The sequence below is a fragment of the Carassius auratus genome, unplaced genomic scaffold, assembly GCF_003368295.1.
Source record: "Carassius auratus strain Wakin unplaced genomic scaffold, ASM336829v1 scaf_tig00003889, whole genome shotgun sequence".
NCBI lineage: Eukaryota > Metazoa > Chordata > Actinopteri > Cypriniformes > Cyprinidae > Carassius > Carassius auratus.
Genome location: NW_020523565.1, coordinates 64,931 through 89,528, shown reverse-complemented (window position 1 = coordinate 89,528; position 24,598 = coordinate 64,931). Strand labels below are relative to the sequence as shown.

The following is a 24,598-nucleotide window of genomic DNA, read 5'->3' as shown; positions in this document are numbered from 1 at the left end:
AAAGCCTGATGCTAGAGGTTGTGAAAATCAGCGAAATGGTGAGAAATCTAAAAGTTGACATGGAGAACAGGATGGAGCAAAGTAAGGAGGTGAGAGATGAAAAGGAAAACTTCAAGTCTGAGATCCAGAGGCTCATTCAAGATATTGGACAAATACGGGAACATCTTGGAAGCCTTAGAGAAGAGTTAGAAACTGTCAGAAGAGACAAGAATGAACTGGAAGAGATGAGGGCAGAACTTGTAGAGAAGCAACAGGCGGAGAGAGGATGCTGCAGAAAGAAAGAGAAAAACTGGAGCAGCTGAAACATGAGATAAACAGAGAAAAAGAGGATACAGAGACCAAGAGAAAGCTGGTTGAGGTAGAAATAGATAAAGAAAAAATGGAAGAGTTCAAGGACACAAGAAAGAACAAGGAAGAACTGCAATTGGACACTGAGGAACTCTTGAGAAACAAGAGTGATCTCAACCAAGATATAGAAAACCTGAGGCAAACCATGGAAGAAATGAAAACACTTCATGACAAGAAAAGGGCTGAACTGGAAGGAATTATTTCTGAAGTAAAGAAGAAAGACCAGATGCTGGAGAAGCAGAAACATGAGTTGGAGGAGAAGGGCTGGATTATTAAAGAAATAGAGAAAAAGAAACACACACTTGAACAGATCAATATGGAAATCCTGAGGAAGAGAGAAGATATAGAAAAAGAAATGGAAAATTTAAGGCACGAGAAGCAAGAGCTGGAGTTCTTTAGAGGTGAACTCCAGAGACAGAGAGTTGATGTTGAATCTTCCAAAACAAGCTTTGATCATGGAGAAAGATCGGTTAGAATATGATCAAGCGGAAATCAATCAACAAAGACATGAAGTGCGTGCTGCCATGAAAGCATATGATGTGGATCTGGAAAATCTAGAAAAGATGAGGAATGAACTAGAAAATGAGAGGGCTAAACTTGACGAAAAGTTCCATGATGCCACAAAAGGAGAGAAGAAACTACAGGAGATGAAGAGTGTACTAAACGAAGAAAAAGAGCAAGTGGAAGTTATTAAGCAGATGGTTATCACAGAGAGACATTTGATTGAACAGGAGAATGCCGAGCTTCAGAAGAAGTCAGAGATCACTGAAAGACTCATTCAGGAAGCAAACAATGAGAGAGAGAGATTAACCGACCTCAGTATAAAACTTCAAATGCAAAGAGAAGATATAGAGACTATCAACACAGAAATAGAGACCAGGAAGAAAGATCTCAATATAATGAGTGCAGAACTTCAAGATGATAAGATTCAACTGAAAAATGACAGGGATGTTTATGAAAGGGAAATGACACATCTGCAGTTTAAGAGGAAAGAGTTAGTGATGGAAACAGAGGACCTGGAAAGAAAAACCTTACAGCAGAAAGAACAAGATGAGATGGCGAAACGAGAGATTCAAAATCAGAAAGATGCTCTAGAGCAAATGAAGATGGACATTCTGAAGGAAAGGGATGATTTTGACAAAGAGAAGAAAAAATTACATTCAGAGCAACAGAAACTGGATACACGTCAAAGAGAACTGCAAAGAAAGGAAAGTGAGCTTGAAAATAGAGTAAAAACTTTTATGGAAGAGCAGCAGCAGCTGACTCAAGATGAAATGTATAAAATCAAGAAGGAGATTGAAAGGAATCTGGAAAGAAAGGAGGCTGAAATTCAAGAGGAGAGACAGAGATTAATGGAAATGGGTGAAACAATTACAAGAGAACGCAATGAATACAGAAAGCTGATTGAAGAAGTGAAGAAAGAAAAAGAGCAGATTGAAATCAGCAAAAAGTTGATGGATCAAGAGATGGACGATCTTGAAAATATGAAAAATGGTCTGGAGATGCAATTACAAAATCTAAGACATGACAAACTGTATGTACAAGAAGAGATGAAAGCACTAGAAGAGATAAGAGCAGAATCTAAAGAGATTCAAAACGTTATCAAGAAGGAAAGACAGGATCATGAGAAATGCTGGGAGGAGATTGAGGGTGAAAAGCAAAGGGTGGAAGTTGAAATCAGACAATTAGAGAGACAGAGGGAAGAAACGTATAAACTCCACAGCGAGTTGCAAATAATAAGAGATGACATTGAAAGCAGGAAAGAAAAGATTGATAAAGAAATGGAAGAATTGTTGCAAATGAGGGTTGAACTGGAGAGAACAAAAGTGGAAATCAAAAAGGATAATCAACAACTACAAGATGATAAATTTGACCTTGAAAAGACAAAAGCTGAGATAAAGATACAGACAGATAAATTGATACTAATAGACACTAATTTAAAGGAGAGAGAAAGAGAAATGAAAATCCAACTAGATAAAGACAGAGAAGAAATTAAATGTTTGTCCAAAGGGACTGAAATGAAAATGATAGACCTTGATTTGACAATGAAGGAGATGGAGAGACAAAAGCAAGAAACTGAGAAAACAAAAGTGATGCTTGAAAAGGAAAAGACAGAAATTGATCAAGAAAAGAAAGAATTGGAAAACCAAATGATAGGCCAGACTGAGCAGATAGAAAAGGAAAGACTGGCCCTTGAGGAGATGAAGGAAGAACTTCTTCGTGAAAAACAAGAAATGGAGGAAGAGAGGAGTAACTTGGTGACTTTAAGCAACAACCTAGAAGTTTCAAGAGCAGAGTTGAGGAACAAGCAAAAGGAAATTGAGATTTTGAAGAAGAAACTTATTTTGGAAAAATCTAACATTGAGGAATTGCAGATTGACATACTTAACCAGCAGCGTCAGAATGATCAAACCAGTGAGGAAAACAAGAAAGAGAGAGAAGATCTGGAAAAACAGAGGTTTGAATCTGAACAGCAGAAACAGATGTTGGAGCTTAGCATCATTAAAATGAACGAGGAGAAGCAAAAACTTCAGAAAGCCAAAGAAGAAATGGAAAACATGACCAACAAAGAAAAAGACAAGGTTGAACAAATGCAAGCTGAGATACACAGCCACATTCAGTCGACTGAACTACAAATGCAACTCATGCAAGACAAGCAGAATGCTCTTGAGGAAAAAGAGCTAAACATACTGAGGAGGGAAAAGGAAGTAGAGAGGAGAAACACTGAATTAGATGGAATCGCTGCTCAGCTTCACATTGAAAAGGAACATTTAGATAATGTTCTTGAGGAAACCAATAAGAGACAGCATGCACTTGAAGTGATAAAATTACAAAATAATAAGGAATTTGAGTTGCTTGAGGAGATACGGCATGAAATAGACAACGAAAAGATAGAAATGAAGCAGAAACAAGATGATCTGCAGATCTGGACTAAACGACAGAAAGATAAGGTTCAAGTCCAGTTAGAGGAGCTAGAGAATGAAAGAGAAAAACTTGAAAAAAATGAAGATTCTTGCTGAGAGAGAACAATCTGAAAAAGAGAGAGCTGATATAAATAGGGTAAATGGTGAAATAGAGACAATGAGACAAACAGTGATAATTCAGAAGACTGAGCTGCAGCAGAGAGAGAAATATATTACTGAGCAGCAGCAAAGACTGGATCAAAGTGTAAAAGAGATAACGGAAGAAAGAAGTGAAATGGATAAGATGAGGCTTGGACTAGAAGCTAAGAGACAACAAATTGAAGATGACATGAAAACTATTGCAAAGCAGGAACAAGAACTTGCAGAACTGAGAGATGAAATGCAAAGAGAAAAACAAGAAATTGGTGAGAACAGGAACATTAATAACGAGTTAATGAAAGATCTGGAAATCATAAAAGCCAAGCTGGTGGAACGACAAGAAGTGATCCAAACTGAAGCAGAAAAACTCCAAAAGGAAAGGGAACTAGTCGACCAGACAAAATCTGAGGTTCAGAATGATGCTGAAAATCTGAAAAACATCTCTGAAGAGATCAAAAGGAAGCAAGAACAAATTGAGATTAGGGAGGCTCACCTTAAACAAATGACGGAGCAATGTGTCAATACCATGGAAGAAACTAAGAGGAAGAAAAGTGAACTAGAAAAAAATCTTGATGACATAGAAGAGCAAAATCAAATGATTAAGACAGAGAAAGAACATCTGGAAAAAGAGAGAAATAACATTGAAAAGGAAAAAGAAGATTTGCAAAGACGAGCTGAAGACCTGGAGAAGCACATGACAGAACAAAAAGAAAAAGAAGAGATGAGTAAAAGGAGGTTTAATGACGAGGAAAAGTTTCTTGAGGAAAAGGCTGGTGAAATTCTGAGACAAAGAGATGAAATGGAACAAATCAAATATGAGTTACAGACTGAAAAGACTAAAATGAATCAACAGCAGCAAAGACTGGAGGAGATTACAAGAGCTGTGAATGAGGAGAGGAGAGATCTGGAGAACATGAGGAATGAATGTGAAAAATACAGACAACAAATGGAAGAAGAGATAAGATTAAAAGCAAAGATGGAGAGAGAGGAACTTGATCAAATGAAGAGTGATCTGGAAAGACAGAAAACTGAAATAGATAATGAGCAGAAGAAAATAGATGATGACAGAAAGAAGATGAGCTCTGAAATAATGACACAAAGAAAGGAAATAGAAGAAGAAAGATCAGAACTTGACAACAAAACAAAAGAGAATGAACTAGAAAAATGTGAAATTGAAAGGAGCAGAGAAATTGTTCAGAAATTATTGGATGAAGTGAAAGAACAGAGAAATTATATTAAACATCATCAAGAAGAACTTGAACTTGAGAGACAAAATATCACTGATGAAAAAGTTTTTTCTGGCTCAACTAAAGACTGAACTGCAAAAAGAAAGAGAACATATCAGATACATGGAAGACGAAATAAAGAAGGAGAAAGAAACATTGAAGGACATGGAAGCTCATCTACAAAAGGAAAAAGAAGAAATTGAGAGTGTTACTGAAGAAACAAACAGACGAAAAGAAGATCTTGAAAGAATGTTCACAGACATAAATGAACAAAAACAAGAGTTGAGAAAACACAGAGAGATTCTAGAGCAGGAGAGAGAAGAAATGAATAATAAATGGACAGAGTTACAGCAGAGAATTGATGAATTTGATACTCAAGTCAAAAAACAGGAGGAAAAGCATTTAATGAGACAGGAGAAGATGGAAGAAGAAAGAAAAGGTATAGAAGAGACCAGAGTCAAAATTCTGGAGCTGGAAACTAAAGCTAAGCAGGAACGTCAAGACATAAACCAAAAAACACAAGAGTTGAATGCACTGCAAAAACATATTATAAAAGAAAAGGAGAAATATGAAGACATGAGAGTAAAGCACAGATAGACAGAAAAGAACTTGAGCAAATTAAGAGGGAACTTGAACAAGAGAAAACTGAAATAGATGATGACAGAAAGATGACTGAACAGGAAAGAAAAGAGCTGCATAAGATGAGGTCAGACATAATGACAGAAAGAGAGCAAATGGAAGAAATGAGAGAAGCAATCAAACTAGAGAGGGCCACACTTGACCAGAAAATACAAGAGACTGATCTAGAAAAGGATGAAATTGAAAAGAACAAAGAAATAGTTCAGAAATCAATGGATAAAGTAGACGAGCAGAGAAATCATATTAAACTCCAGAAAGAAGAACTTGACCTTGAAAAACAAAAGATCACTGATGAAAAATATCTTATAGATCAACATAAGATTGAACTTCAAAAAGAAAGTGAACAGATAAGATACATGGAGGAAGAAATAAAGAAGGAGAAAGAAACACTGAAGGAAATGCAAACTCATCCACAAAAGGAAAAGGAAGAAATTGAGAGTGTCGCTGAAGAAACAAACAGACGAAAAGATGAACTGGAAAGAATGAACACCAACATAAATGAACAAAAACAAGAGTTGAAGAACTGCAGAGCCCTTCTAGAACAAGAAAGGGAAGAAATAAACCAAAAATGGACAGATTTACAACAGAGAATTGATGAATTTGATGCTGAAGTCAACAAACACATGGAAGAACGGCTAATAGAACAAAAGGAAAAAGATGAAGAAAGAAAAAGTCTAGAACAGACCAAAGTCAAGATCCTGGATCTGAAGAATAAAGCTGACCAGGAACATCATGATGTACACCTAAAAATACAAGAGTTAAACACACTGCAAGTACAGATTATTAACGAAAAAGAGCAACTTCAAGAAATCAGAAGCAAAATTTTGGATGAAACAGCCATACTTGAGATGAGAGCTGCTGAGATAATACAACAACAACAAACACTGGATGAGAATCTGAAAAGGATGAGATATGAGAAGAATGAACTTCATATGATGCAAAAGGAACTTCAGGCTGAAAGACAACAAATGGAAGAGGAAATAAATACAAAAACTAGTGAACTAATCAGAGAACAACAAGAAAATGAAATATACAAGAACATGACAAACAAATTAACAGAAGAGATGAACTTCATGAAAGCTAAACTAGCTGCACAACAAGAAGAAATGCGCGTTGAAAAAGAAAAATTTAATGAAGAGAGAAAAGAATTTGAGCAATTAAAGATTGATATAGAAAGAGAGAATCAAGAACTCTGTAATAATAAAGACATCATAAATAAACTAAAAGAAGAACTTCATCTGGCAAAGGAGAGGATGGATATGAACAGTAAGCAGTTTCAATTACAGATACATACAGAAAAAGAGATGATTTCTAAAATGAAGGCCCAGCTTCAAAGTGGGAAAGATGAATTTGACCATAGCCGAGAAAAAATGAGAAGGAAGACAGAAGAAATGGAAAAAGAATGGGCAGCAATAGAAGCAGAAAAACAAACTCTACAACAAAACAGCAATGAAATCTTGAGAGAAAGGGAAGACATGAATAAGGAAAAAGAGTGCATTTTGAAAAAGAAAGATGAACTGGAACAGCTTCAGGCAGAAATCCTGAAACAAAGAAATGAATGTGAAAACATTACAACAGATACATATATGCTTGAAATGTTAAGAACTGAGTTAGATCATAAGCAGCAGAAGATGGAAGACGACAGGAAGGTGATGGAACAGGAAAGAAAAGACTTGGAGAGGATGAAGTTTGAAATAATGACGCAAAAAATGCAAATGGAGAAAGAACTGCAAAAGGAAATCAAATCAGAGAGAGCGGAAAAGGTCCAGAAAACACAAGAGACTGATTTAGAAAAAGATGAGATTGAAAAGAAGAAAGAAATAGTTCAGAAACTAAGTGATGAGGTGGAGGAAGAGAGAGATTATCTAAAACGTCAAAAAGAAGAAACCAAATTTGAAAGTCAAAAGATGACAACTGAAAAAGATACTCTCACTCAAATTAAGACTGAACTGCAAAGAAAAAGTGAGCAAATTAGGTACAAAGAAGAGGAAATAAAGAAGGAGAGAGAAACACTGAAGGAAATGGAAGCTCATCTACAAAAGGACCAAGAAGAAATTAAGGGTGTCATTGAGGAAACAAACAGACAAAAAGAAGATCTGGAAAGGATGAGCACAAACATAAATGAACAAAAGCAAGAGCTGAGGAAACGCAGACACCTTATGGAACAAGAAAGAGAAGAATTAAATCATGAATGGACAGAGTTACAACAGAGAATTCATGAATTTGATGCTCAAGTAAGTAAACAGAAGGAAGATTATATGGAAGAACAGAAAAAGATTGAAGAAGACAGAAAAAGCCTAGAAGAAAACAAAGCTAAGATCTTGGAGTTGAAGATTAAAGCTGACCAGGAACAGATTATGAAAGGAAAGGAGTTGGAAGAAGGAGAAATGAGACTTGATCAGATAAAGAGTGAACTGGAAAGAGAGAAAACTAAAATTGATCATGAGCAGAAGAAAATGGATAACGACAGAAAAACGATTGAATGGGAAAGAAAAGAGCTGCATAAGATGAGGTCAGACATAATGACAGAAAGAGAGCAAATGGAAGACATGAGAGAAGCAATCAAACTAGAGAGGGCCACACTTGACCAGAAAATACAAGAGACTGATCTAGAAAAGGATGAAATTGAAAAGAACAAAGAAATAGTTCAGAAATTAATGGATAAAGTAGAAGAGCAGCGAAATTATATTAAACTCCAGAAAGAAGAACTTAACCTTGAAAAACAAAAGATCACTGATGAAAAATATCTTATAGATCAACATAAGATTGAACTTCAAAAAGAAAGTGAACAGATCAGATACATGGAGGAAGAAATAAAGAAGGAGAAAGAAACACTGAAGGAAATGCAAACTCATCTACAAAAGGAGAAGGAGGAAATTAAGAGTGTCGCTGAAGAAACAAACAGACGAAAAGATGATCTGGAAAGAATGAACACAGACATAAATGAACAAAAGCAAGAGTTGAAGAACTGCAGAGCCCTTCTAGAACAAGAAAGAGAAGAAATAAATCAGAAATGGACAGATTTACAAGAGAGAATTGATGAAACTGAGCAGACAAAGACTGTTTCTATGAGGGATGCCCTGGAGGAGACCAGAAAGAAAGAAGAAAAAACAGAAATGGAAGAAAAACTTAAACAGGCTAACAAGGAATATGAAAGTGCCATAGAAGAAATAAACAGGAGAAAGAATGAACTACAGAATTCTGTGTTTGATATATCACAACAAAATCAAAAGATAGAGACAGAGAAAGATCTCCTGAAGAAGGAGAGAAATAACATTGAAAAGGAAAAAGAAGATTTGCAAAGACGAGCTGAAGACCTGGAGAAGCACATGACAGAACAAAAAGAAAAAGAAGAGCTGAGTAAAAGATCAATGGATGATGAGAAGAAGCTTCTTGAGCAGAAGGCTGGCGAGATCCTGAGACAGAAAAATCAATTAGACAAAGAAAAAGAGGACATGATGAAGAAATGGAATGAGTTGAATGTTCTTCAATGGAAAATACAAAAACAAAGAGACGAAATTGAAGAAATCAAATATGAGTTACAGAGTGAAAAGACTAAAATGAATCAACAGCAGCAAAGACTGGAGGAGATTACAGGAGCTGTGAATGAGGAGAGGAGAGATCTGGAGAACATGAGGAATGAATGTGAAAAATACAGACAACAAATGGAAGAAGAGATAAGATTAAAAGCAAAGATGGAGAGAGAGGAACTTGATCAAATGAAGAGTGATCTGGAAAGACAGAAAACTGAAATAGATAATGAGCAGAAGAAAATAGATGATGACAGAAAGAAGATGAGCTCTGAAATAATGACACAAAGAAAGGAAATAGAAGAAGAAAGATCAGAACTTGACAACAAAACAAAAGAGAATGAACTAGAAAAATGTGAAATTGAAAGGAGCAGAGAAATTGTTCAGAAATTATTGGATGAAGTGAAAGAACAGAGAAATTATATTAAACATCATCAAGAAGAACTTGAACTTGAGAGACAAAATATCACTGATGAAAAAGTTTTTCTGGCTCAACTAAAGACTGAACTTCAAGAAGAAAGTGAACATATCAGATACATGGAAGACGAAATAAAGAAGGAGAAAGAAAGACTGAAGGACATGGAAGCTCATCTACAAAAGGAAAAAGAAGAAATTGAAAGTGTTACTGAAGAAACAAACAGACGAAAAGAAGATCTGAAAAGAATGAACACAGACATAAATGAACAAAAACAAGAGTTGAGAAAACACAGAGATATTCTAGAGCTGGAGAGAGAAGAAATGAATAATAAATGGATACAGTTACAGAAGAGTATTGATGAATTTGATACTCAAGTCAAAAAACAAGAGAAAAAGCATTTAATGAAACAGGAGAAGATGGAAGAAGAAAGAAAAGGTCTAGAAGAGACCAGAGTCAAAATTCTGGAGCTGGAAACTAAAGCTGAGCAGGAACGTCAAGACATAAACCAAAAAACACAAGAGTTGAATGCACTGCAAAAACATATTATAAAAGAAAAGGAGAAATATGAAGACATGAGAGTAAAAGCACAGATAGACAGAAAAGAACTTGATCAAGTTAAGAGGGAACTTGAACAAGAGAAAACTGAAATAGATGATGACAGAAAGATGACGGAACAGGAAAGAAAAGAGCTGCATAAGATGAGGTCAGACATAATGACAGAAAGAGAGCAAATGGAAGAAATGAGAGAAGCAATCAAACTAGAGAGGGCCACACTTGACCAGAAAATACAAGAGACTGATCTAGAAAAGGATGAAATTGAAAAGAACAAAGAAATAGTTCAGAAATTAATGGATAAAGTAGAAGAGCAGAGAAATCATATTAAACTCCAGAAAGAAGAACTTAACCTTGAAAGACGGAAGATCACTGATGAAAAATATCTTATAGATCAACATAAGATTGAACTTCAAAAAGAAAGTGAACAGATCAGATACATGGAGGAAGAAATAAAGAAGGAGAAAGAAACACTGAAGGAAATGCAAACTCATCTACAAAAGGAGAAGGAGGAAATTAAGAGTGTCGCTGAAGAAACAAACAGACGAAAAGATGATCTGGAAAGAATGAACACAGACATAAATGAACAAAAGCAAGAGTTGAAGAACTGCAGAGCCCTTCTAGAACAAGAAAGAGAAGAAATAAATCAGAAATGGACAGATTTACAACAGAGAATTGATGAAAATGAAACACTGAAGGAAATGCAAACTCATCTACAAAAGGAGAAGGAGGAAATTAAGAGTGTCGCTGAAGAAACAAACAGACGAAAAGATGATCTGGAAAGAATGAACACAGACATAAATGAACAAAAGCAAGAGTTGAAGAACTGCAGAGCCCTTCTAGAACAAGAAAGAGAAGAAATAAATCAGAAATGGACAGATTTACAACAGAGAATTGATGAAAATGAGCAAACAAAGACTGTGTCTATGAGGGATGCCCTGGAGGAGACCAGAAAGAAAGAAGAAAAAACAGAAATGGAAGAAAAACTTAAACAGGCTAACAAGGAATATGAAAGGGTCATAGAAGAAATAAACAGGAGAAAGAATGAACTACAGAATTCTGTGTTTGATATATCACAACAAAATCAAAAGATTGAGACAGAGAAAGATCTCCTGAAGAAGGAGAGATATAATATTGAAAAGGAAAAAGAAGATTTGCAAAGACGAGCTGAAGACCTGGAGAAGCACATGACAGAACAGAAAGAAAAAGAAGAGCTGAGTAAAAGATCAATGGATGATGAGAAGAAGCTTCTTGAGCAGAAGGCTGGCGAGATCCTGAGACAGAAAAATCAATTAGACAAAGAAAAAGAGGACATGATGAAGAAATGGAATGAGTTGAATGTTCTTCAATGGAAAATACAAAAACAAAGAGAGGAAATGGAAGAAATCAAATATGAGTTACAGAGTGAAAAGACTAAAATGAATCAACAGCAGCAAAGACTGGAGGAGATTACAGGAGCTGTGAATGAGGAGAGGAGAGATCTGGAGAACATGAGGAATGAATGTGAAAAATACAGACAACAAATGGAAGAAGAGATAAGATTAAAAGCAAAGATGGAGAGAGAGGAACTTGATCAACTGATGGCCAATATATTAATGAAACAAAGAGAAACTGAAAAGAGTGAGGATGTGATAGACCAGCTAAAGAAGGAAATGGAGCAAACAAAAGCCAGACTCAAGGCTCAAGAGGAGCAAATCAAACTGGAATCGCAAATAGTTCAAGATGAGAGGAAAGATCTGGAACAGTCCAAGGCTGAAATCAAGAGACAGATTGATGAAATAAAGCTCATGAAAGAGCAGACACACCAGTTAGTAAAAGACAACGAAGTGTTTGATAAACTAAAAGAAGAACATCTATCGGGACATCATGTTCAACAGAAGAGAAAAGAAACGGCATCTCAGGAAAAACAGATACAGACAGATGAAGTCAGCAGACTCTTAACTGAGATTCAAAGGGAAAGGGATGAACTTGAAAGAAACAAAATAATATTTGAACATCAGGGAGAGGCACTGGACGAGATGAAGAGTAAACAACCGATGCAAAAACTAGAAGTCATTTTGGTTAGTTCTGCTACACAAACATCTGATCTTGACAACATACCTGTAGCTGAGATTTCATCTCCTCAGGAACAGATTGTTGAGGAACATATAGACATTCCTAAGGAATATACAACTTTCATATCAAAAGAGAGGGAAGATGAAGTAGAGAGAATGGAAGGTCAGGAGGACACAGAGCTCAAAATGAGAATAGCAGAAATGGACCTAGAAAAGACTAGACTTGTTTTACAGAGAGACCCGAAAGAAATTGAGACAATGAGGCAACATACTGACAGAGAGAAGAATAATCTGGAGAAACATAAAGCCGCTCTTCAGAAACAATATGAAGAGATGGAGATCTGCAGACAGAATATGGAAAATGAAAGATCTGAATTAGAAATGACTCGAGATAAAATTAAGATGGACATTGAAGAAATTTTAATGGAGACCAAGAGCAAACAGGAGAGAATAGAAAACATGGAAGTTGAACTTCAAAAAAAGAAGAGAGAAATGGAAACCATCTCAGACGATATGAAAAAGAGACAAGAAGAGTTGGACTTCATAAATACAGAGATAAAAATAAAGAGACAACATATGGTGGACTCCAAAGATACTGAGGGACATGATTTAACTGACATACCTGCAGAAAGCGAGGAGTCTATAAAAAGACACATGGAAGAAATAAAGAATCAAAAGGAGGCATTACAGAAGGAGAGGAATGAAACTGAAAAAATACTCACTGGGCTGCAGAAGGAGCAAATGGAAATGGAGATGCGGCAGGCAATGTTAGACTCAGAAAGAAATGAACTGAATAGAATGAGAGTTGATCTGGAGATGCAAAAAGGGGAGCTTAGGCTTATGCAACAAAACATAGAGACTGAAAAAGACAAGCTAAAATCAAGGTTAAGGAGAGCAGAGCACCTAGAGGTACTTTTGGAGGACGTACTGAAAGAAAAGGACAGGGTAGAAGAAATGGCAGCCCAACTTTCCAAAGAACAGAAAGAGTTTCAAATGATTATGACTGAGACAAATAAATGGATAAAGGAGATAAAACAGATTGAAGAGGAAGTTAAAACAAAGCAAGAAGAAATGGAGCACAATGAAGAAGTGAGACAAAAAGATTTACGTCTGAGTAGAGAAAAACTTGAAAAAATGATGACTGAAATCCACAGTGAAAGAGAAGAAATTCTGAAAATGCGAAAGGAGTGTGAGAGAGAAAAACATGAACTGGACCAAATGAAAACAGATTTGCAGAAAGATGAACCACAGAAAATGAATGCAGAAGTGCAATATGATGAAACCCACAATGTTATGGACTCATTGAAAGAAGAGAAAGAAGAAATAGAAAGGATGAAAGTCGACCTCCAGAACGAGCAGAGGGAAACTGAAAACATGATGGACATTATAAAAAGAGAGAAGACTGACCTGGAACAGAAGAAAGCTGAAATAAAACAAATGACTGCAGAAATAAGAACAGACAGTGATAAGAAATTACAAGATGAAATTATGAAGACTGAAGCAATCCTCAACGAAACCAAGAAACAGAAGAATGACCTGGAACAGATGAATGACAATTTGATCAGAGAAAAAAATGAATTGGAAAGCACTTGTCAGTTTTTAGAAAAAGAAAAGAAAGAAGTGGAAACTAGATTACAGGATATGGTGAATGAACTGAATATTCAGCTTAAGGAGTTCAAAGAACTACAGAAGTCCAAGATTGAGGAGAGAATGGCAGAGAAGATAAATCTGGAGAAAGTGAATGATGAGATGGCTAATGAGCGTGAAAAAATTGAAAAGGAAAATGAAGATTTAAGACTGAGAAGAGACGAGCTGCTGCACACAAAAGAAGAAATTCAAAAGCAGAAAAGAGACCTAGAAGAAATGATGAACAAAGTGACAATGGAGAAGAGTGAGGTAGAACAAGAGAGGTGTGAAATATACAAACAAAAACAACAACTGGAAGACATTAAAGACGCTTCAGAAAGAAAGTGGGATGAGACTCAGGCGGTCAGTGAAAGGTCCACACAAGATGATGAGGACATACAAATCTTGAAAACTGAGAGGAAGAGAATAGCAGATCTGAAAGATCAATTACAGAAAGAAAAAGAGGATGTTGAAACCAACAAAGAGAAAATTAACAGAGAGATGGAACATATGGAAAAGTTGCAAAACCAATTAGATGACCAAAAAGAAGAGATCAAGCTTGAAAAACAAAAAATAGAAGACATAAGGATTGAGATTCAAGACAAGACAAATGCTCTGGAGAAAATTATGCTGGACTTAAAAGAAGAGAGGGAAAATCTAAATGCTTTAGTAATTCAACAACAAAAAGAAAGAGTAGAGATGGATTTACTAGAAGAAGAAAACAAAAGAAAAGAGAAGCATGCCAAAGATGAGATACAAAGACAGTTAGAGGACATCGAAAATATCAAGGTCAGGTTGGCAATAGAGAGAAATCAAATTGATCAGATGAATGTAGAAATAAAGACTAGAAGTGAAGGCCTAGAGAAAATAATCAGACAACAGCTAAATGAGTTTGAAATCAAAGAGAATGACATGCAAAGAGAAAGAAAGGCTTTGGAGATGATGAATGTTGAGCTAGAAAGGAAAGCCACCGAAATAGAAAAAGAGAGAGAGAAAGTAACTCTCTGGGAAGCAGATATACAGGAACAGAAAAACAAAGCAGAAGAGCTAACGAACATCTTAGAAAGAGAGAAAAGTGAACTTGACAGAGAGAAAGCTGAAGTAAAACGAGAAAAACAAGAGATGGAAAACATTCTAAAAACCATCAAGAGTGAGTTGGAAGACCTAGAGCAACTGAGAAATAAAATGGAGGAAGAGAAGAAAGACTTACTGGACAAGATGTTAATAGAAAGACATGAGATGGATCAATTAAAAACAGAGTTACAGTTGGAGAAGGACAGTGTTGAAGAGGAAAAGATGATGTTGAAGGAGTTGATGAATGAAACTGAAAATAAAAGATCTCAACTGGACAGCAAGATTGTGCAGATGAACATGGGCAAATTAAATATTCAAGAAGAAAAAGACTTGCTGGAGGAGATCAAGGCTGATTTACAAAGAAAGTCTGAAAAGCTTACTGAGGAAATCAGGAAAACAGACCAAATCACCTCTCATATCAGTAAAGACCAAGAGGACATGCCAAAGAGATTTGATGACATGAGAAGAAAGGAAGAAGAGCCCAGTACTATGCAAGAAGACGTCAAAGGGCAGACAATGCTTCTACAATCTGATCCACTACTACTTCGGACACAAAAAGAGAACTTAGAAAAGAGCAAAGCAGAAAACGAGAATCTAAGAGAAGATTTTGAAAAACAAAAAGAAAAGAATGACTTGACAATGCAAGAACTGCACAAAGAGAGGCTGGCCTTGGATCAGTTGATCACTGACATAAAACGGCAAAGAGACACAGTGGAAAACACACAAAATGAAATAAGACTTAAAGAACTAGATCTGGAAAACAAAGAAAAAGAACTTGACATGAAACAAAAAGATATAGATAACCTAAGAAACACTGTGATGGCTGAGAAAATGCAGCTGGAAAAGAGGCAAAAAGTTGTGACTCAGCAGCAGCAAGAGGTTGATGATTTGATTAATGAAAACAGAAAATAAGAAATGACTTAGAGAACACGAAAGGTTGTCTGGAACAAGAGAGACGACAACTACAAGAAAACATCAAAACATTTGAAGACCAGAAGAATATTCTTGATCCAATCAAAGTAGATGCAGCACAACAGACCGATGAGCTTGAGAAAATTACAGCAGAAACAAAGAAGAAAAAGGAACATCTTGGAAGGGAAAGTGAAGAGACTGATGCTCTGAAAAAAGAAATCCAGAGAAAGAAAGATGAACTGCAAATCTTAAGTTTTGAGATTGAAAGGTCCAAGCAAGAAATGGCAGAAAACAGAGATCAGTTTGAAAAAGAGATGGACAATTGGAAGCAGAAAAGAGCAGATTTACTGACAGAAACTGATCAGCGAGCCAAAACCAAAATTAAGAAAGAAGTCAAAACACTGATGGAGAGTGAAACACAGATCCAAGCTGCTTTACAAATAGCCAGAGAGGACCCTGAAGAAGACCAAACAGCTGCTGAATTGCAGGTTGATCTCCAGAAACAGAAGGATGAACTAAAAGAACTGAGGAACACAATTGAAGTAGAAAAAAATCAGGTTGAAAAGAGAAAGGCTACATTAGATCAACAGCAGCAAGAGTTAGAAGACATCATGATGGCCATCAAATATGAGAGAGATGTGCTTGAAAAAGAGAAGTCTGAACTTGAGAAACACATATATATCTTCAATCAAAATATGCAGTCAAAACAAGAAGAGCTTGAAAACAGCAAAAAAATTATTGAGAGTGAAAAACAGAGAGCTGATTTAAACAGACTGAAGGAAGAGGCTGAATTCAGCAAACAAAGTGTACAACAAGAGAGAACTTTGCTGCAACAAGATAAAAACATGTTACAGAAGGATAAAGAGGACATGGAGGGCATTTTTGAAGAAAAAACTAAAACAATGGAGGAACTGCAAGAGCAAATAAACAGAAAATTGTCTGAACTGGAGATGTTAAACATGGAGATTCAGGTAAAGAAACAGGACGCAGAAATGTATCGCTTACCAGGAGAGATAAAAGCAAAAGATCACTCAAAGAGGGAAACTGAGGTCCTAAGAGAGGAAGCACAAGTAAAGAAACAAAAAACAGATCAACTTGAGATATATCAACTGAAGGCCATCTCAATAGATGCTGAAACACAAACATCTTTGGATGACTTTAAGAAAACAGAAGACAGCAGACAACAGGAATTTGAGGACGAAACAAAGAAGAAACAACCCACTGTGACAAAGATAGAAGTCACACACACATCTGAAGTGCAAGATATTAGAAAATCCTTAAATGAACAAATAGAAGATTTGGAGAGAATGAAGACAATGATGAAAAAGGAGAGACATGAACTGCAACAAGCGAAAACTGACTTTCAAAGGCAGAAGGAGGACTTTGAGCGGAATTTGAAGGAAGTCATGAAGGAGAAGTCAAGAAATGAAGAACAAATGCTACAACTTATACAAGACAAAGAGGAATTATCAAACAAACTTAATGAGAAAAATAAGGAAAAAGAGAGCATCACAGAAACATTCATGAGAAAGATGGGAGAACTGGAAAAGTCTATAGCATCACTGAAAGAAGAGAAGGAAAACATCGAAAATGAGTTGCTTCGACTAAAGCAAAATGAACAGGAGAGACTAAAAATCCAGAGCAAAACAGATGATACATCTACTGGAAGTGACAAGCATGCTGACAAAGTCACATACAAAACAGCACTGGAACAACTACAAGACACTAAAAAGGAAAAAAGGACAGACAGAGACAGCAGTCTGGAACTCACTTACATTTATTGGGCCAAAACAGATGGAGAAACCGAAGCACAAACCTCTAAAACTGACGCCCAAGGAGAAATTCTTCAGGTAATGGATGGCACGACCTTAGAACGAGATGAGCTAAACATCATGACAGCTGAATTACAGAGGCAACACGATGAAATGGAGAATCAAATCATTCAAACTGGCCTTCTTGAGCTTGAGAAGGCAAAGGATCACCTGCATAAATTGAGGGATGAATGTAAAACTGCTGAAGAAGAAAAGTCAGTGATCATGGAGAGCCTCGAGAGGAGGAGGAACAGCCTGGAGAAGGTTCAAGCTGAGTTACCGAGACTTACCAAGGAGACTGAGCACCTCACACAAAGCTATGAATGCAAAAGAAGAGAACTGCAAGACATTGAGACTGACATACAAAGACAGACAAGGACTGTGAAGACTCAAGAGAAAACTAATATTCAGAGTGAACAAGAAGACCAAGTAATAGCAACTACACAATTCATTCAAGAACACACAGAAGATGTTGAGCAGATGAGAACTCAAGAGACACAAACTGAAATCCAGGAAAGAGACACTCTACCAAAGTATGAAGAGATAGATGCAATGAAAATGAGAATACAGGAAATGAAAGATGAACTAAAAAACAGATTACAAGACATACAGAGGAAGGAACTGGAAAAACTTGGAATGCAAAAAGAAAAAATTGAGCTGGAGCTACGAAAAGCCGAAATCGAAAGAAATAATGAAGTCCTCCAGCATGAGAGAGAAACAGACAGACTCAAGCTCATAGAAAAGGAGAAAGAAATACTTCTGCTAAGAGAGTGTATGCTGATCGAGATCAATCGACTGAAGAGTGAAGAAACAGAAACAAGTAGTCAGCGCTTGGAGATTATGGAGCGCCTCATTAGTGATGCAGCAGTAAGAGTGAACGGATTCAGAAGGGTTACAGACAGAGCCGTGCAAACGCTGATGCTGGAAGGAGATGGAGAGACGTTTGGAGGAGCTCAGAGCATGACAATTGAATGGATGGAAAGTGTCAGTGGAAGGGTGGAAAATTCTCTGGATGTCCTGAGTGAAGACAGGGAGGAAGCAGTGAGAGGAGAATCCCAGAGAGGGGGTGTGGTCGGACCAACTTCGCGGAGATTGCGGCTACTGCACTGGATCAGACGGTGCTACTGTTGCTGCTGTCCCAGGAACCCCAGATACACTGTGGAGGACACTGAGGACATTTTATAAACACAGGTCTTGTTCATTTAGAAGTTAATTTTCATATGGAATTTGACAGAAGCACGTCCATAACAAATACAATCTATGAATTATGAAGATTTTAATTTATATTTTTATATGTAGTGAGTGAGAGTGAAAAAAAAGGGGAAAAAAAAGGATAACAAAATAAATATTTAGCCAGAATAAATCTTTTCATGAATACATTCAGAACAACTATACCTTTAACTCCTCAAATAACTCATTAGCATAAAGTGTGCGATATGTGTATGTATGTATGCATTTTCTATTTTCACAAATTTGTCAGTAAAACACTCTGGGTCAACTGATCCTGAAAATATCAATTTTGATTTGTCATGACAAATTGCTATAATTATCTTGTGTTTTGTTCACCATTGTGACATATAATCATGTAGTTGGAAAGAGTCATGCTGTACTTTTACACAAATGAATGCAGGTTTTGGCGCATTTGCTATGTTTTTTTTGTTTTGGTTTAATGTATACAAATTTACATTTGACTTAGCTTCTATTGCTTTCATGTGACATAGCCTATTCATGTCGTGCCACATATTCACCTTTGTAACAACTCAAAGGTGTCATGTAGATGGAAAGAGATGAGATTTTATACCACATTTCATGTCATGTAGTTGGAAAGAGTCATGCAAAGAAAGAAACAGAAGAATATGTTCAGAAATATAGTCATTTTCCAGAATAAAAGATTTATGCTGCACTTAAACAGAAGTTAATACAGTTTTTAATTTATTTACATGCTACACATTCAGATTTTGTTGTACATTCAAAATTTGCATACATTGCCATAGTTTGCCACCCTTACCATTAAAGGAAGTGGCATGAAGACAGAGACAAACAAATAACATGTTTAATAAATTATTTTTCTTAAATTTAGTTAAATTAAGTTGATAATTTTATATTAATGCATTTTTATATACATTTTCCTTCATAAATAGGTGTCTTGTTCGTCCATGCCAAACATATTATTCAAAGTGATTACTTCTGTTCAAGTCCATGACATCATAAAGGTAGCAGAATGCACTCATGATTTTTGAAGAGGCACATGATGACACACAGCAGCCACACAGCACTGTATAACTGATACAGGCTTATGTTTTATTTTATTTTTTTCCCTTCTTATTCAAAAAAAAAAAAAAAAAAAAAAAAAAAAAAAAAAAAAAAAAAAAATATATATATATATATATATATATATATATATATATATATATATATATATATATATATATATACATCTTGATTCTCAAATATGTGTAAGTAAATGCTTTTGCACCTTTAAAGATTGTTATTTGATCAATAAATGTTGATGGGCAAAGTAGACTAATAGTGTTATCTATTAAATAGGCCTACACAAAACCCTTGTATGAAAAACATATTTAAAAAAAGGACCAGATATGGCTGTCATGCCATAAAATATGTTTTAATATGACTGGCTTTGTATTTAATGTGAATTTAGTACTAAGTTGCTAATTAATTAATGCTTTCAATTAACAGAAGGCAAACATACACTAGCAAAGAAAATTTTAATTCAGTCTGCTCTAGCCAGAGTTCAGGTACCCGCAAAAACTCCCATTAAAATCAGTGAAGCTGTTTACATTGTGAAATGAATAACTTATTCTTATGCACATCTGCACTTTATTGTTTCTGATGAGAGAATTCAACAGGTAATATAGTCAGCGAGCAAGTGAGCAACAGCGATGACCCACATGAACGTCAATGATTGGCCATTGCATTAATAAGCTCGTGTATGATTGGTTATAATTCACCGCTGTACAACGCTTCTCACTCTGGCTCAGCACCAGCCAAAGAGCGAGCAGTTTTGAATTTAGCAGCTGATGCTTTGCACGCTGAATTCTTATCACACAGGTGTGTTCCTATGATAATATAAAATATATTATACGGCTATATTTTGTCTTTTGGAAGCTGCATTGAAAATCCACTTGGCATGAAAATCTGTGGAGCACGTGCCCCCTCACTTTAAATGGGCATGCCGCTTCTGATTACAGAGAACGTCATCCTAGGTAAGTTACACAAACATAGCAGTACACTTTTCACCAATTAATTGAGTTGACTTCTAAAACCTCTACAGACACATTTAAACTACACAACAAACAACGTTTGTCCGCGTATGTTACATACCACGTTAGTCTTTGTTTGGTATAATATTCATGCTTCCGTTAAACTGCACGTTAATGATGAATTTATAGTGGCAGGGAGTTTTTTTGGTGTACATTTGTATTTCAAAGAAAGGCTTTTGTTTTCTCTTTAACTAATTCCAAATCATGTTTGTCTTTTTCGTCCGTTGCCAAAAACATTCTGCAGCACGTGGTAATCGCGCGCCCCCTTCAGTTCAGGTGTCACGTGCAAACAGATGTAGCAATTCGTGACTCAAATGCAAATATAGTAAAAGTAAATATACTTTTTAAAATGTAAGGAAAGGTCATTGGTTTATTTTTTCACGGTATTGCAAACTATAATCGGATTCTGATGATTGCATTTTTTAAAAGCTTAAGTAAAAAAAAAAAAAAAAGTGCAACCTGCGTCCCAATTGTGCAAACTATCCAGTCTATCTGCCCTAAATATTATTGGAAATTAGTAATATCACATAGAATTGAGGATGGACAGTAACATTTTAATGTCTATAATAGATATTTATTGGAACGTAAACTACAACGTCGTGTCAGGAACCGGTTCTTTCCAGCGAAGTGATTTAAAGAACCGAATATTGGAGAAATGGGCTTATGTGTCAGTCCAGTCAGCCTCCCATTGAAAGTTTCCATCCAAACACAAGAGGGCATCAGAGCATCATTCTCAACACTTCTTCAAAACTCAGTTTTAGTTGGAAATCGATTTTCTTATGTGAATACAAAATAATGATAAATAAATAAATAATAACATTAAAAATAAAATAACCAAAAGGCCAATTCAAGCAGGTCTTCAAGGAGACCTAAAACATTCCAAATCATTTTTCTTTAGCACTTGCTGCAATAGGCTATAGATGCTCATTATGATCATTAACTAATGTTTTGTCTGTATTTCGCATAAACCCTGACATCAGCTTGCTCTGCATGCATATTTGTTCCTGTATGTGCTAATATTAAATGATAGTCTTTCAAAGCAAGCCGCAACATCGCAGCTTTAATTACCTCTGCTCAAAGCACATCTTCTAATTGGCATTAAATATTAAATCCCTCTTCTTGTAGCAATGCTGCAAAAATAGTTTACACAAATCTGCAACTGACACCAAGTCAAAGATGTGAGAAGTCATAAATATTGATGGGCCAGAACGGCTGTGCTGGTTTAATTACCCTTACTGATTAAAAGAAAAACCTGGAACTTAAATAGATATTTCTGTTGTCTTTATTACAGCCCTGTAAAATAAATAGAGAATTGGCTAGGAAAGTAAATGGAAAATATTTTATTCTGCATTAGCATCATTAAAAGTGGGATAGAGACAGTGCCAGTTGTACCTTAATGAATGGAGTGACTCGGCTGTGTAGAACAGGCTCATTAGTAGACTTCAGTCAGGGTCTTGTGCCCCAGGCCATAGTCTCTCATGAACAGCCTCCCCCCTGCTGGCTGAGCCACATTTGGACATTCTGTAGAACCAGGAGAAGCTATAGAGGAAGATATATGGCCACTGAACCCCAAATGTGTGATGGTTATGCTCTTTCATGCAGGTCAGTGGCTAATGTAATTTAGTGTAATGAATCTAAAATGCAAGGAGGAGTTTGATGTCGCTGTATATGCACACAAACACACAGCATTTAAAATAAATCTTCAATTATTCCTGAGCATTTGATCGTGGAGCAGTTGAAACCTGCCATAAATCATACCGGCACATGTGACAAGATGTTTACCTCAAGCAAACCCAAGCAAAGGTCAATTTCTTCCCCTTTACTGCCAAGAGCTGTCACACATCACATTCCTGCGCAAAAAACCCATGCAGGGAAAACACAGGACAGCTCGGTGTCCGGTAGACAACGCTTGTGGATTGTTTCTATTTATTATGCAAATGTTCAAACATATTACTAATTGGTTTTCTGCATGAGTGGCATCCTTGAAGCAAATGTCTGGTTGCTGGTTGACACACTCATATTTAACATAATGGGTTTTCCTAATGCTATCTGTTTGTGCAATATGTGAGAGTAAATACAGAGAACTTTCATTTTGATAAGAAGTTTTATATTACGACAAGCTTGCCATGGTATACAGCAGGCTACAGGTTATACTCTTTATGATGGACGATACTGGTAGTTTTATATTGGTTTAAAGAGGAAGCATTATGATTGAAACTTAATTGACAACATAATTTATCAATCCTTATAAATTAGAAGCATTAAATAATTACTAGTCACGTAAAGAGCATGTTAAACTGAAAACCATGGGAACACATAATAACGCTTGTAGTACTGAGTGAAATACACTAAAGTAAAGTATATCAACTAAATATTGAGAAGAATATTTGGAGAATCAGCAAAAGTGTTTTATTTTTCTGTTATTTTAGAGCATTTATGCTTTACTCTTAGAGATCCCAATGATCAAATTGCATGTGGCTGCCTTTTTGTTAATTAAATTATTATTAATTTTATTTATTTTTTCAAATCAAATTCTGTTCATGCACTGAAAGTCAGTGGGATCCAGTGTTGTCTGGACCCAAACGTTCATCAAAGTGTCTTCTGTTGTGTTTAAAGAACAACTAAACCGAACCTTTATTTGAAATCCTTTCATTCAGTGCTTATGTTATTTACTGTATGTTGTTGAGTGGTTTATAGTAGTGACTTTTATTTCTATGTGGTCATTCTGAAGCAGGATTTATTCTCTTCCTTTCTCTTTTAGAGTGGGTTTTGGTTGCAGTGTAATTACTAGCCGCGAAAGGTTAATGACAACCAGACTTTATTTCTCTCTCTCTCAGTGTGTTTATATTGCACTTTTCATATTGCATTTTTTATTTAGCATTTTTCAGAACAGAAGGGAATTTGTTCCATGGAAATGCTTTGTATGTTCAATGCCAGATGCACATGGCTGGTTTGGGGTTTGCTGAGGAGAGTCATTCAGTCTGTGCTGCTGGTCAGGAGGGGCAGTTTGTAAGACTGTGTGTTCTGCTGTTAGTGTCACAGACGGCGCATGTGAAATGTGTGTTCAGAGCAGAGAACAGCGGCCTTATCACGTCCTCCTTCTGTCCAGTGCCTCAAGGGGACGGATTCTATTGTTTCTAGAAAAAGGTGAGAGGACAAGGATAGATTATACATATACCCTCACATACATACACACACACACACACACACATTCGTATACTTTCACACTGCCAGATATGTGTCCGCTCTGTATCTCTCTCACACACACACTAACATTCAGACAGTTGAAACAAATGAAAAGGTGCTTTTTCTTTCAACCCATAAAACACTCATCTTGTGTTGTGTTTGCGGTCAGTGGCTTTAATGAGGTCCGCTCGTGTGACTGCACAGATAAGGAAAAGCCTCCAAATGCTACAACATTCTTATACTCTCCTCTTTTTACAGACCAGTCCCAAACTGCCATTCAGCACCTTGGAGAGCAGCAGCATGCTTTCTTTGAAGTGCAGATTGTAAGAGATTGTGCTAATTCAGCATTTATTGACCTTCATGTCTGCATAAATACTCATAGACATGCATTATAGACTCACTCACCTATTGTTCTTTCTTATGTCTGTGTGAAAGAATGTCTTTAATAGAATTGATTGCTGCAAATGAACCACCATCACCATGCCTGTAAAAATGTTTGTCATATTGCATAAATATGTATGATGAATGTAAACAGCATAGGGTAATTCCCAGTTAATAAACCATGGAAAGGCATAGGTGGTGAAATTTACATTTCAAAGGAATGTTCTACATAGTGATCATAGACAATATACGACCAGTACTTCTGTGATATTTAATTTATTATCTAAATTATACATGTTATGAGATTTATGGGACTAGAACTTAAAGTTATAAGAGATAATTATACAAATATATAAAATATATATCATTTGATATATTTTACATGTTGATGTATAATTAATAATAGCGTAGTTTATTTATAAAATAAATATGTTCATAGTTAATCTTACATTAAATAGTGTAAAATGTGGATAAAAAAATTTGTGTGTGTGTGTGTAT

At 36.0% G+C, this 24,598-nt stretch overlaps 1 protein-coding gene and 1 long non-coding RNA gene across 2 annotated transcripts; both read left to right on the top strand.

The window, feature by feature from the left end:
* The first annotated feature begins 232 nt into the window (after positions 1–232).
* On the top strand, positions 233–15,469 carry LOC113070424 (golgin subfamily B member 1-like). The gene is given in 6 exon segments (XM_026243708.1): positions 233–825; positions 827–3,363; positions 3,443–4,623; positions 4,724–5,218; positions 5,221–10,437; positions 10,657–15,469. Coding segments are annotated over 6 exon segments (14,775 nt in total). The 5' UTR covers positions 233–265; the 3' UTR covers positions 15,442–15,469.
* A 4,257-nt stretch (positions 15,470–19,726) lies between these two features.
* Positions 19,727–24,351, top strand: LOC113070423 (uncharacterized). Its single transcript, XR_003279927.1, has 3 exons — positions 19,727–20,476; positions 23,568–23,680; positions 23,978–24,351. It is a non-coding gene; the product is annotated as an uncharacterized LOC113070423 (long non-coding RNA).
* The last annotated feature ends 247 nt before the right edge of the window (positions 24,352–24,598 follow it).